Here is a 12,176-nt window from a genome sequence, read left to right as displayed (position 1 = left end):
CACTTAACCCTCGCGACTCCAAGAAGCTTTGCGAGGTGATGCGCCCGGGGCCCCACGGCGCACGCGAAAGCCCCCTCCCCACCCCCGCCGCCCCGGCACTCAGGGCTGGGTCTCAGGTCTGCCCCCGACTCCCCGGGGCGATGCAGGACGCAAGCAGCTGGTGTCTTGGGAGGTCGAGGGAGGGACCAGGAACCGGGCGGGCGACCTCGGCCCCGGGGGCAGCGGGGAGCTCAGTGACGGGGTCTAGTCTCCGGGCAGCTCTGCAGGCGGACCGGGGGCGGGGGGGCCCTCGGTGCGCGGCCTGGGATCTGCGAGCGGCTGCCCGGGCTCTCCTTTCTCCCCCCTCCCCGCGAGCCAGCCCGGACTGACGCGGTGGTGTCCGGACGGGAGGAAACCCCGGGTCAGCCTTGCGACCGCGAGGGGACCAGGGGGTGGGGTCGGGCCTGGAGCAAGGGAGGGAGCGACCGCGGGGCGGGGCCGGGGGCGGGGCGGGCCCGAGGGCCTGGGAGGCTCAGCTCCCCTGCTGCGGCGGCCGCGGGACGGGGCGGGGCGGGGGTAGGGCCCCCCAACCCGAGGACTGGCTGCCCCGCAGGTTGGGGCCCGGCTCGGGCGGGTCCTCAGGGGGCCTGGGCGGGTTTACGCGCGACCCCGGGCGCGGGCAGCGCCGAAGGAGACCCCTCGCCGGACACTCAGATCCCTGTGCTCCCAAGAGGGAGACGAGACCTGGGGGCCTAAACAAAGAAGTCCGTGCGCGGACAGAAGCTGTTGGACCGGCTGCCGGACTCCGGCCAGGGCGGCGCCTGGCCCCGGGGGACGTGGGCCACGAGGGTCACCAGCCTCGCTCAGGACAGACGAGGAAGGGGGTGAACCTCTGGGAGGGGGCTGGCTGCCCGGGGATTTAAGATGAGACGGAGTCATGACCCGATGCTGGAAAACAAATGCTCCCAACTCGGGGTCAGCGGGGACAGATGGCAAGGTCACAGGGTTCATCAGCTGGAGGCAGCTGGTGCCACCAGATGGTCAAGAAATGCCACACAAAGCAAAATGACAACAAAAACCTGGGCTAAGCAGGCGTGGGGCCAGGCTGACTCCAGGTGAGGACCCGGGAATCCACAAGGTCAGCACAGCCCTGCAGTCCCGGTGCTGAGCAGGAGGGGGCGGTGTTTGCGTAGAGTTCGTGCGCTAGTGCGTGCCTGTGTGTGTGTGTGTGTGTGTGAGAGAGAGAGAGAGAGAGAGAGAGAGAGAGAGAGAGAGAGAGAGAGAGAGACAGACAGACAGGCGGGGGGGGGGGAGCGAGCATTGGCCTGGATCCTGGCAAGCCATCCTTTGTCCCCCGTTTGCCCTCCCAGCGACCGGCCGCCATCAGCTGGGGCCCGCTGCCAGGGGACAGCCATTCAGATCGGGTGCTGGGGCTCGGTCTCCTTGCTGCAGGGGATTCTGGGATCTTCCTTACCTACATTTCTCAAACTCCTCACGGTGACGGCAAAGCCTTTGGTGCGTGGCAGCAGGTGGTACTTGAGGCTGGGCAGCCCCTTGGCTCGGGCCACCTGCATGCTGATCTGGTGCTTCTTCTCCGTGAAGCGAGTGCCCTCGCAGTGAATCAGGAACTGGAAAGGACAGGGCGACGGTCACACACAGCTGCCGGTCTCACACACAGGGCCCCCGGTCACGCTCATTCTCAGAGTCACGTGCTGCCCCCGGTCACACGCCTCGGTCACACACGGTCCCCCAGGAGCCCTAGGGAACGGCCAGAGTGGGGACAGCCTGGCGGCTGCGTGGCCCCCGGCCTCAGGTGGGGCGCAGAGGTGGCCTTCCTGTCTCTGAGCTTTGGAGACCAACGTTTACCCTGAGGGTAGTAGAGGAGTGAATGTGTGTGTGGCAAGAGTGTCCCGAGTGTGTGTGACAAGAGTGTCCTGAGGATTCATTTCTAAACCAGTCAGTTCAGAGGGAAGGACAAGTGTGTGACGGTGGGGAGGCCAGGGGGGGCAGTTGGCAGGAGCGAGGGGTGTCAGGCCCTCAGAGCACCGAGGGGCGTGGCACCGGGGGGCGTGGCCGCTCGGCGTCGGGGGTGGGGGGGTGCGGGGGGGGGGGTGTCTCACGTACAAAGTACTTCTCGGGGTAATCCCGGAGGTGCAGCAGGCTCTGCGAGACGGTCTTGCGGTCTTGCTCCCACTTGCGTGTGCAGAAGACCATCTCGGTGAAGTACCACATCCAGCCGATGATCGGGACGTAGGCCAGCTCCTTCTTGGCCAGGACTTTGGAGCCCTGGAACAGAGGAGGGGGCCCAGGAGTCCGCGAGGGGGATTTGCGGGGCCTCTCCCACGGCGGTTGGAGACGCTACTAGAAAAAGTGGAGAGGACGCGCTCTCCGAAGGCCTAAGGGGACGGTCCCACAGCACAATGAAGCCGGAGCCTCCGTAGCGGTTAACTTGAGGCCAAGTTTGTGCTAAGTCTGCGGGGCGGGGAGGAGGAGTGGGGCGTTCTTAGCGGGGCTGTGCAGGCATCCGGGCAGCGTCTGGAACAGCGAGGGACATTTAAGGGTCATCGATGCTCAGCTCATTTTCCAAGCTGGCCATGCAGTTGTGACACCAAACCCTTTCTGTAGGTCTCACTCAGTCCTCAGGCAAACTTGGCTGTGCGGGCAGGGCAGACATGATCTCCTTTCGCAGACTAGGAAATGGGGTGGGGTGGTGGTGGGAGCGGTTCTCTGCATCATAGAGCTGCAAAATGGGGAAGCCTGGAGTTGAGCGTAGCTCACCAGATCGTGTTGGGGCTCCCCACCCATCCCCTCGCTGGCTCATCTCTAAGGCTGGCAGTGGGGTCGGGACATCCCCCCGAGGCTGCCTGAGGCTGGCTCAAGACGCAAGGGCTTGGCCCACCAACCGGCGGGCCCCTGAGGCCGCTCAGCCAAGGCTAACCAGCTGTGCCAGTCTACACGGCCTGTGCTGGCCTGGGGAAGACCAGGGGTCCAGAGGGATGAGGGGAGACCCAAAACTGCCTTACATCTAGTGGGTTGGGCTCTATATTTTTCACCCTTAACTTTGGAATTGGCCAAGATACTCTTCGAGATAGCCGTCATTGATGAACGGCATGGGAGACCGAGGCAGCGATGCGGACAGTCGGGCAGCCATACGGACTGACGACTGTCTACGTATGCCCTGAGCCTACGAGACTTGTCACGTCCCCAGCAACCACACAACTGCAGCTCGGTGAAGACCAATAAGCCGATACGTATCCCCTTACGCACCTGTGCAGACTGGAGCGGCAAAAAACAGCCACTTGCCCCCTTTATGTTAAAGCAACAACAAACATCTTGCCCCACGGTGGGGAAGACAAAGCACAGACACCGTTCAGGTTCAGTGTCTCTATGTTTTGATGGGTTTTGCTTTTGTTATTCTCACAAACCCAACATGCAAGTTATCTCGAAGAGAACCAAGCCATAAGATCTGGGGCCTGTCCCCCGAGGACCTAAGAGGCCAGTCCTGCTGGGTCAGAGAACTCGCTGTACGTGGGCGGGGGGGGAGGGCGGACCGCTGTGTGCCAGGCATGGGCTGTGCACTTATATAAATTCTATTCAATTTGAAATCAAGAGAAATAGCCCCATTTTATAGATAATCAAACTGAGGCTCAGAGATGTGAAGTAGCTAGCCCAGAGTCACATTGCTAACCGCTATACCGGCCTGGTGTCCCCTCCTGCATCCCTCAGCTTAGTGTGGGCACTGACCCAGTTCTGGCAAGGTGGCTCAGAGGTCATGGTGCCCATGTTCTGGGGCTTCTGGAAGCTTTTGCTCCATGACAAAAAGAGAGATGGCCAGGAGGCCCGGCTCTTTTTCTGCCGTGAACATAGTTGCCAAGTGTATCACGGCTTTGACCATCATGTTGTAGCCCTGAGACAACAGCCTAGGAATGCTGAGGCCACTGGGGCCGCCGGGCCAGCCCAGGAGGCGTCTGGCTACAGCCCTGCTCTCCTCTGAGGCGGCAGAATGTCTCCCAGGCCAAAGCCCCTGGGTCAGGGTTTCCGTACACCTCCAGCTGACGAGGGCCTGTGACAGAGCATCAATCACATTACTGGTGAGAATCTTTCCTATGGTCAGCTTTTTTTTCTTTTCAACATGGGGTTGCTTTAAATCCTAAAAGCGTGAACGAATTATCCTGACTTGTGTTCTCTCGCACTAGGACTGAGAAGGAAGTGCCTGTCACTCAGAACGCAAAAGCAAATGGCCTTGGGGATCATCACTCTGCCCACAGGAGCCATTTAACAGTCCACCGGGTCTGTCCACTGCCAGCTTTCAGGTCGTGGGAGGCCCTGCCTCCCTTCCCTCAGCCTCCTCCTATTGACAGAAATGTTCTCATGCTCTCTGTTTCCTGTTACCTCCCTACTCACAGCCTGTGAGATGGAAACGAGAGAGAAAATCCTCCCCGATGAACTAAACTTACCTTCTTGGTACGTTAGGACTACTTACAAAAATTACATATCCTTGAACTCATCCCCAAAATACCTTGTGTCAACGTGAAGGGATTCTAAAACATGATCTGTTCTATAACAGAGAAGGGGATCATGTTCTAGAAGGTAGCAGCCACTGGGGCTAGGAAGGTGGGTGGCCCCATGCTGTCAATCACAACGGCTGTCTGGCGGGGAAAGTACTCTCAGGGGCATTTCCTATTAATGGTTCTATCCCACCAGATGCAAGTGGGCCTTTGGTAACCTACTGCTAAAAGGCAATGAACTTTGACGGTGATGTAGGATCTATGTGTAGACCAAAGAGGGGAGCTCAAGAGTCTATATGTCCATCACTGTCCTACTGTGTTAGAACACCGCGAACCATCTAAGTGCCCCACACTAGAAGGGCTCGATGAATTGTGGTATATATGGCAGACTGTATATACAGTGCATAATATGATGGTATAGAGCAGTTACTGTAGCCCGTGGGCCAAAGCGGCTCCACCACATGCTTTTATAAATAAAGTTTTATTGGGACACAACCACTCTCCTTTGGGTACGCACCGCTATGGCTTCCTTCACACCGCGACAGCTGAGTTGAATAGCTGTGACAGAGGCAACATGGTCCATAAAGCCTAAAATATTCACTGCCCCTCCAATTACAAAGTCTGCCAACCTTTGATTTAGAGCCACTAAAACTTGTTTTCTACAGATAATTTAATAGCTGGGGAAATGCTTATTATATGTTACCAAATTTAAAAATTTTTTTTTTTCAACGTTTATTTTTGGGACACAGAGAGACAGAGCATGAACGGGGGAGGGGCAGAGAGAGAGGGAGACACAGAATCGGAAACAGGCTCCAGGCTCTGAGCCATCAGCCCAGAGCCCGACGCGGGACTCGAACTCACGGACCGCGAGATCATGACCTGGCTGAAGTCGGACGCTTAACCAACTGCGCCACCCAGGCGCCCCGTGTTACCAAATTTTTAAAAGGTCTGGAATGAAAGCTGAGTCTATAGCCTGATTATGACTCCATGAAAAAAGTAAAACAGTAAAAAATAACAGTAGCTAGAGGCGGGTGGTCAAATCAGAAGTGATTTTTTTTTTTTTTGAAAGCGAAAGAGAGCAGGGGAGGGGCAGAGAGAGAGAGGGAGAGAGAGAGAGAGAGAGAGAGAATCCCAAGCAGGCTCTGAGCTGTCAGTGCAGAGCCCCACATGGGGCTTGAACCCACAAATCATGAGATCATGACCTGAGCTGAATCCCAAGAGTCAGATGCTTAACCAACTGAGCCACCAGGCGCCCCCCCCCCGATTTTATTATTTTATTATATTTTCCTGTTTTCTTTCACCAACAAAATATTTTGCAGTGTTAAAAACAACTACCATTTTGGGAAGTTCTTGACATCGGCACATTTCAACCACTTAAGTGAGACCGGATCAAAGCAGCCCACTTGGTGATGATCAAAAGGGACAGAGGAGGTATTTCTGTTTTTATGGGGAATTCATACATCTTTCAGCCTTAAAGTTCTGGATGTTATCATTGGGCCTAGGCCTTGGTGCTGACTATGTTTACCTGATATAAGAACTGTTTTAAAATATTAAGGTAGAAACTTGTGCCTTTCAAATCAAAGCAACTTTATTTGATTTCCTTTCCTTGGCAAGGATAACAGGATTTGGAAAGCGTTGACATCAGTTCTGGCTTCGGCCAGGCTCTACCACGGCTCGGCCGTGTGACTTTGGTCCAGATACTTAACCTTCCCGAGCCTCAGTATTCCCAGCCGTCTTCTGAGGAAAGTCATACTTACCGCGACGTGCTGTTGTAAAGACTGAATACCACATGGAAGCATACACAAAAGTGCCGAGTTGAGAACCTGACCACGGGTGTTCAATCACGTATAGCTGTTATTATCGCCACAGAGTAAGCGGTGGTGAAATGTCCTTTTTTATTCCCCCCATTTCTGAAACCATGCTTCAGCATATGGTAATGGCGAAAGGCTGCGGTTATTACAGGGCTCCCCGAGAGGCAGTGTGCGAAGAGATTTACCCAACTTCGCTCATTTCAGACCAAGAGACGAGAAACTTTCTCCTCAGTGTGCTTACGGTCCTCCCGGAAACTCAATGTGCCATCACTGTCATGACCCTCCCAGGCCACGCAAGGGCTTCTGTGTGTGGACGGTAACGTCTTCAGGAAAGACACTGTACAAAAACAATACCAATTTTGTTGACTCTGGGTTTATTTTGAGGGTAGACCTGAGAGGATTTACAGAGGAGTTAGATTTACCACGGGCCCCTCTAGACACTAGCATATCTGGAAAATCAAAAATGTTCATAGGAAGCACAACTTCCTATGAGGAATCCACAACAGCAAGGACCTGGCCGTTTCTAGTAGCTGTTGGGAGTCGCTGACGTGATATCGCGTTCTGCAGTTTATGAAACTTTTGAGTGTGTGTGTGTGAGAGAGAGAGAGATGGTGTGTGTAGAGAGAGAGTATGTGTGAAAGTATCTATATGTGTGTGTTTGTGTGAGAAAGAGGGTGTGTGTATGAGAGTGATTGTGTGTGTGTGTGAGAGAGTGTGTGTGTATATAGAGAGTGTTGTGTCAGAGAGAGTGTGTGCGTGTGAGAGAGAACCATCTTACTACAGCTGCCCAATAATCTAATCAATTGGCTCATAACCTAGTTGGGACCACCCAATAGCTCAGGGAAGCAGCCAGCCCCACAAACCCCTTCAGCACCTCCAGCCAACTGGTCGACCCCTGTGCAGACACCGCGTGGTGCCAGAAAGAACTGCTTTGAAGATACACCGAGATCTGGTCCATTCCATCCCTGAGACCGTGTGGCTCTTGCCTGACTTTTCTCAGCTCCACAGCCTCTGTGATGAAAACTGAGCAGAATCAGGGCTTTCTAGCTAAGGGCTTTCTCCAACATGGCCACCCGCCGACTGGTAAGATGAAACTATGAAGTGTCGATGACCGCGTTTGTAGGACGGTTGGAACAGGTAGGGCATCCTTTCTTTCCATGGCACCCCCCGCCTCCTCTGACCGCTCCGAAGACACGATTAGGGACTAACACTAGTCAGTAGGATGGTCCCTGGTCAATGTGTTGTTTGTATAAATATCTCTTCCTGGTTTCCAAGCACATGGGCGTTCCTGGAGGTTTACCAGTACAGTCACCAGTCAGTCATTTGGATTCACCCAAGGTCACGTATTTCTATTAAATATATGAAATACCTGGCTGGGGTATCTTAAGTGGAACTCTGAAAGCCGGCTAAAACATCCACACTTCAACCCTTTGAATGTTTTCTTGACTGTGAGTGAGGCCCCATCTCTGCCGAGGGCTAGAAAGTCAGCCGACGGCACAGCCTCTTTTTTGACGTGTGGACTTTACCATCTAGACTGTTCTGTTGGGGCGCCTGGGTGGCTCAGTCGGTTGAGAGGCCAACTTCAGCTCGGGTCATGATCTCGCGGTCTGTGAGTCGAGCCCCGCGTCTCAGGCTCTGTGCTGATAGCTCAGAGAGTGGAGCCTGCTTCCGATTCTGTGTCTCCCTCTCTCTCTGCCCCGCCTCTACTCGCACCCTGTCTTTCTCGCTCTCAAACATAAATAAACATTTTAAAAAAACATTGAAAAAAACCCTATTCTGTTCTGTCTATGCAACAAGTGTCTGTTAAATACCTCCTTTGTACTGGGCACTGTGACAGGTGCTGGGGACACAGAGATGAAGAAGGTTACCCACAGCCTTGAGACGCTCAAAGTGTCATGGGAGGAGAGAAACAGAAAGCTACCAACTTCTGTGTTACCTGTGCCACTCTGCGAACGAGTGGAGCACACGTGCTCTCTGGCAAAAGAGATCGGTGCAAGAGTGGAAGAGATGGGGCTGGAACGTGTCTCTGAAATGTAAGTCGCTCACTACAATAAAAGGCAGGAGATAAGACTAGAGCTCAAAACAATGAGCCGGGCGTGTGTGTATGTGCGTGTGCGCACGCGTGTGCACGTCAAAAGGTGAGACTCCGTTCGTGCCAACTGGGGTAACGTACATGTGGCCTCATTCTGCTTGCCCTCATTCCCTTCTCTTGCTGTCTCCCTTCTCTGATGCTAAAAAAGAAAATGCTGGGGACCTTGCACTACCAGAAAAATCTCCGGAGAGTCTGAAAACAAAATGAACACTGTTCCACAATTAGTCACAGCCACAGGGAAATGCACAAAACAAACAAGACACAAAAGCACTCTCTGAGAATTCGTCTCTCTTCGACCGGAAATAAACGTGCGCCATTTATCCAGGTGGAGCACGATACTCAAAGCTCTTCATAGCATCTCCTCCCGCCCTCCGTCCCCCCTCCCCAGTTTACATCCCTGCCCTTACCAAACCCAAAGCTCTCCTTAGTTTGCCTGGTGCGCAGATGCGGAGTGGGGAAGGAAAGGGCATTTGCAGGCAAAGTAAACTCTCGGGCATTGGGTATTTATCACACTTTACTCTGCTCAGCGGATCAGGGCTCCCGGTAAAGCAGATGAGAGAGGAGCCCCCCCCCCCCCCCACGCAATGCCCTGCTCCTCTTTCCTGAGCACAGATCCGTGTGTCCCCTTCCCATCCTCTATTCTGAATGGTCCTCCTGAGTCCTGCCCCAGGTGGCCCCGGGCCTGGCCAGATGGAAAGACAGAGCACAAGAAATCCAGGGGCGGGGCTGGGGGACCAGCGCTCCACAAGGGCAGAAGGTAACAGGACAGCTATACCGCCAACCTCTTGTCACCAGCAGGTGTTTGATAAGCCATTGAAGAGGCACAGGGAAGATGGGGGCATGGAGGGCCCCGAGCACCTTAGGAAATGGGCGTGACAAAGAGGGAGCAGTTACTGGGGCCCAGCACAGTCAGAGCTCGTTCCCATCACCGGCTTGGGAGGTCTGCTGAGGGCTATGTGAAGAGCAGGGAGGAAGCCCCATGGTAGGGCTGCTTAAACAAGTCTGGATTTACGATCGGTTGGTGTAATCCAATCCTGGCTTGTTAAAGACATTGCCAGAGGATCCTGTTTAATAAAAAAAAGACCTTGGTGTGTCGAACTCGGCACTACGCTTTTAAAAATAAAGTGTATGCTAACATGGCCAGGAATATACTCAGTTAAGAACTCAAGGTGCATATCTGTATTTCCACGGAGCTGCTGGCTTGTGTCCTTAGCCAGTGAGTCATGAGGCCCCCCGGGTTGTAAGGGGCCTCCCCTCATCACTATTCTCTCGGTCTCCTTATCTGTGTCATGCCAGATCCCCGCATGCCTGGCCCGATAGGTCAATACTTAGCGGCAAAAAGTGGCACCCCTGCCCACTCTTAGTATAGTGGGTGGTACCCGAGTGCAGTATGGAGGCTGCTGATCAAGCCCCTGAGGGTGGGGCGGGGGGCGGGGGGGAGCATGCTTCCCTCACACTGTGTGATACTGGCATTGAGCGTGGTGCAAACCCACCCTAAGGGAGCTGATAAACCATAGCTGCAGGTGTATCTGATGGGAAGGAAAACAAAACGTTTCTCCCCATCTAGAAACTTCCAATCTCTCTGGGGCCAAAAGGAACCTGACTGCCATGTATGAAGAAACCAAGAGAGAGCGAATACAACCGCACTTTGCATTGCACAAAAATGATGGGATGGGGGAGGTGTCAGTTGCCTGGGGGTCTAGCACCAGCCAAAGCCCACTTCGTAAAACCTTTGTTCTCTCTTGTCTTCCATACCCTTTCCTCCTTCTTGTAAGATGAAACATTCAATGAAAAGAAACTAATTAGGGTTAAGGAAACTAATAATTACTGCATGCCTACTTTGTGCAAGGCACTTGAACTAAGTATTTTACTTATACTCATTAATCCGAGGCATATATCCATTAAGCCCTATATATTTACTAAGCCCTTACAATACCACATAAATGGGAATTATTAACTGCGGTTCAGAAAAGTCAGATAACCTCCCCAAGGTCGTGCAACTGGTAAATGCAAGAGTCAGGGTTCCAAGTCCCAATCTGTGGGACTCTAAGACATCGGGTTTTTCTGTGTGTTTTGTTTTTTGTTTTGTTTGTTTTGTTTTGTTTTCCCTATACATCTGTGTCTCCCCTGCCACCCTTAGGAGAGAGCTGTTCTAGAGTAAGTAGAGGGAAAAAGAAACAATTGCTCTTGATATCTGAGCACAGAAGGCATGGATTCATCTCTCAAAGTGTCCACTTTCCTACTAAGTCTTACACGTTTGAACACAAGACCCAGGAAACCTACAATTTGAAGGAATGTTATAGTTGACGGAGGTTTATAGGTAACAACAGTCATGCAGCCTTTCTAAACAAATGTGCGTTTGTCACCTCTAGTGACAAAAGTGCTCCTTTTCGTAATCAAACATGGAGAAATGCTGGTTTTCAGATACGTGTCAACCTTTCACAGAGAGAACCATATTCAACGTTACGGACCACAAACATCTTGGCAAAATTAAATCGGGACACCAACACTTTGGGTTCCGTTCTTGGTTTCAGCCCCTGAGTGATTTCCTAGGGCTTTATGACATCTGCTGGCCATGTTACCCGGAGCGGTGCAGGCCTCCACCTCGGCCCAGATGGGTCCGCCAAAATGGCAGCAGCCTGCCCACACCCTTCTTTCTGACTTGCCTCAGTAAGTCTGAAAGCAGCCCACAGTGGCCTTGAGCTGGCGGCCCGTGACATAAGTGGGAAAACTAATACGCACTTCTGGCCACGCCCAGACGGCGAAGAGGGGCGTGACGCCTGGCAGACGGGGGCCAATCTCTCAGGGTCTCCCTTTAGGCACCTCCCCACCTCTATGATCATCCCTTCATCTGCATCTCCCGTGGCTCCTCAAATCATGCCCTTGAGGCCTTGGTCCATTGCTATCACCTTCTGGAAGTCCCCTGTGTCCCAGGGGCCCCACAGCCCATGTGCTGGTAGGCACCAGAATGTTACAGAATGTTTACAATGTGAAAATATTGAAACCCCTCCCCACAGTAGTTGTCATTGCCATCCTGAGAGCTTTTTGAGGGACAGCAGGGTGCCCTCTGCTTAGGGTAATGATTCTACTACTCTCCTTCTACTTCTCCCTATATGAAGAAACGCAACAGAAATTCGATCTGTTCTCAGGCTGAGCTATCATATATTATGTTTATGTGAGGTCTGAGAGCAGATGTCCTGCCATGGTGTGGTGGCAGGGTCTACACTGGCCTCGGTGGTCCTCGCCTCCTGGTATCGAAGCTCTCCTGTAACCCACCCTACTTCCTGGAGGGTGGGCTGGACTCATCTGCTCACCTCGGACAGATACGACATGACCAAGTGATGATGCCACTTCGGGGTTTCGGTCACAAAAAGGCCGTGGGTGCTGTGTCGGGGGCCTTTTCCTGCTCTCTCCGGGACAGCTCCCCCTGGGGTAAGCCAGTGGCCACGTCCAGGGGAAAGCTGAGAAGAAGCTCAGGGGAGGGGTCAGGCCTGGCAACAAACACAGGGACGAGGGTGGAGGCAGGTCACCGCACGGCGAGCCTTCCGATGAGACCACCACCCTGGCCGGCAGCTTGAGTACAACCTCCCGAGAGACCCTTGCCGGGACCCCCAGCTGAGCTGTGCCTGGATCCCAGACCACATGGGCTGAGCCAATACGTGTTCACTGTTTTAAGCTGCTGTGTTTGGGGACTTGTCTCACTGCCACAGATAGAACAGATCTGGGCTCGTTAACAATCTAAAGAACAATATCCCAGTTGGCCTCCACGTTAACCTACAGGCCGCA

The 12,176-nt window shown here is 53.5% G+C and overlaps 1 protein-coding gene across 6 annotated transcripts in view; it reads right to left on the bottom strand.

The window, feature by feature from the left end:
* The window catches only part of AGPAT4 (1-acylglycerol-3-phosphate O-acyltransferase 4), a 125,612-nt gene that overhangs the window by 13,906 nt on the left and 99,530 nt on the right, over positions 1 to 12,176 (bottom strand). For 5 of the 6 annotated variants that reach the window (XM_040448711.1, XM_040448709.1, XM_040448708.1 and 2 more), the window contains 2 exons: positions 2,104 to 2,265; positions 1,454 to 1,607 (listed from right to left, as the gene is read on the bottom strand). In XM_040448711.1, the coding sequence (XP_040304645.1) occupies positions 1,454 to 1,607; positions 2,104 to 2,265 (316 nt within the window). The remainder of the gene's footprint in view (positions 1 to 1,453; positions 1,608 to 2,103; positions 2,266 to 12,176) is intronic. The other variant, XM_040448710.1, reaches the window with a different exon arrangement.

This window comes from Herpailurus yagouaroundi, unplaced genomic scaffold, assembly GCF_014898765.1.
Source record: "Herpailurus yagouaroundi ecotype Mexico unplaced genomic scaffold, PumYag 198, whole genome shotgun sequence".
NCBI lineage: Eukaryota > Metazoa > Chordata > Mammalia > Carnivora > Felidae > Herpailurus > Herpailurus yagouaroundi.
The sequence above is the reverse complement of the archived record's forward strand: the minus strand, read 5'-3'. Positions and strand labels throughout refer to the sequence as shown.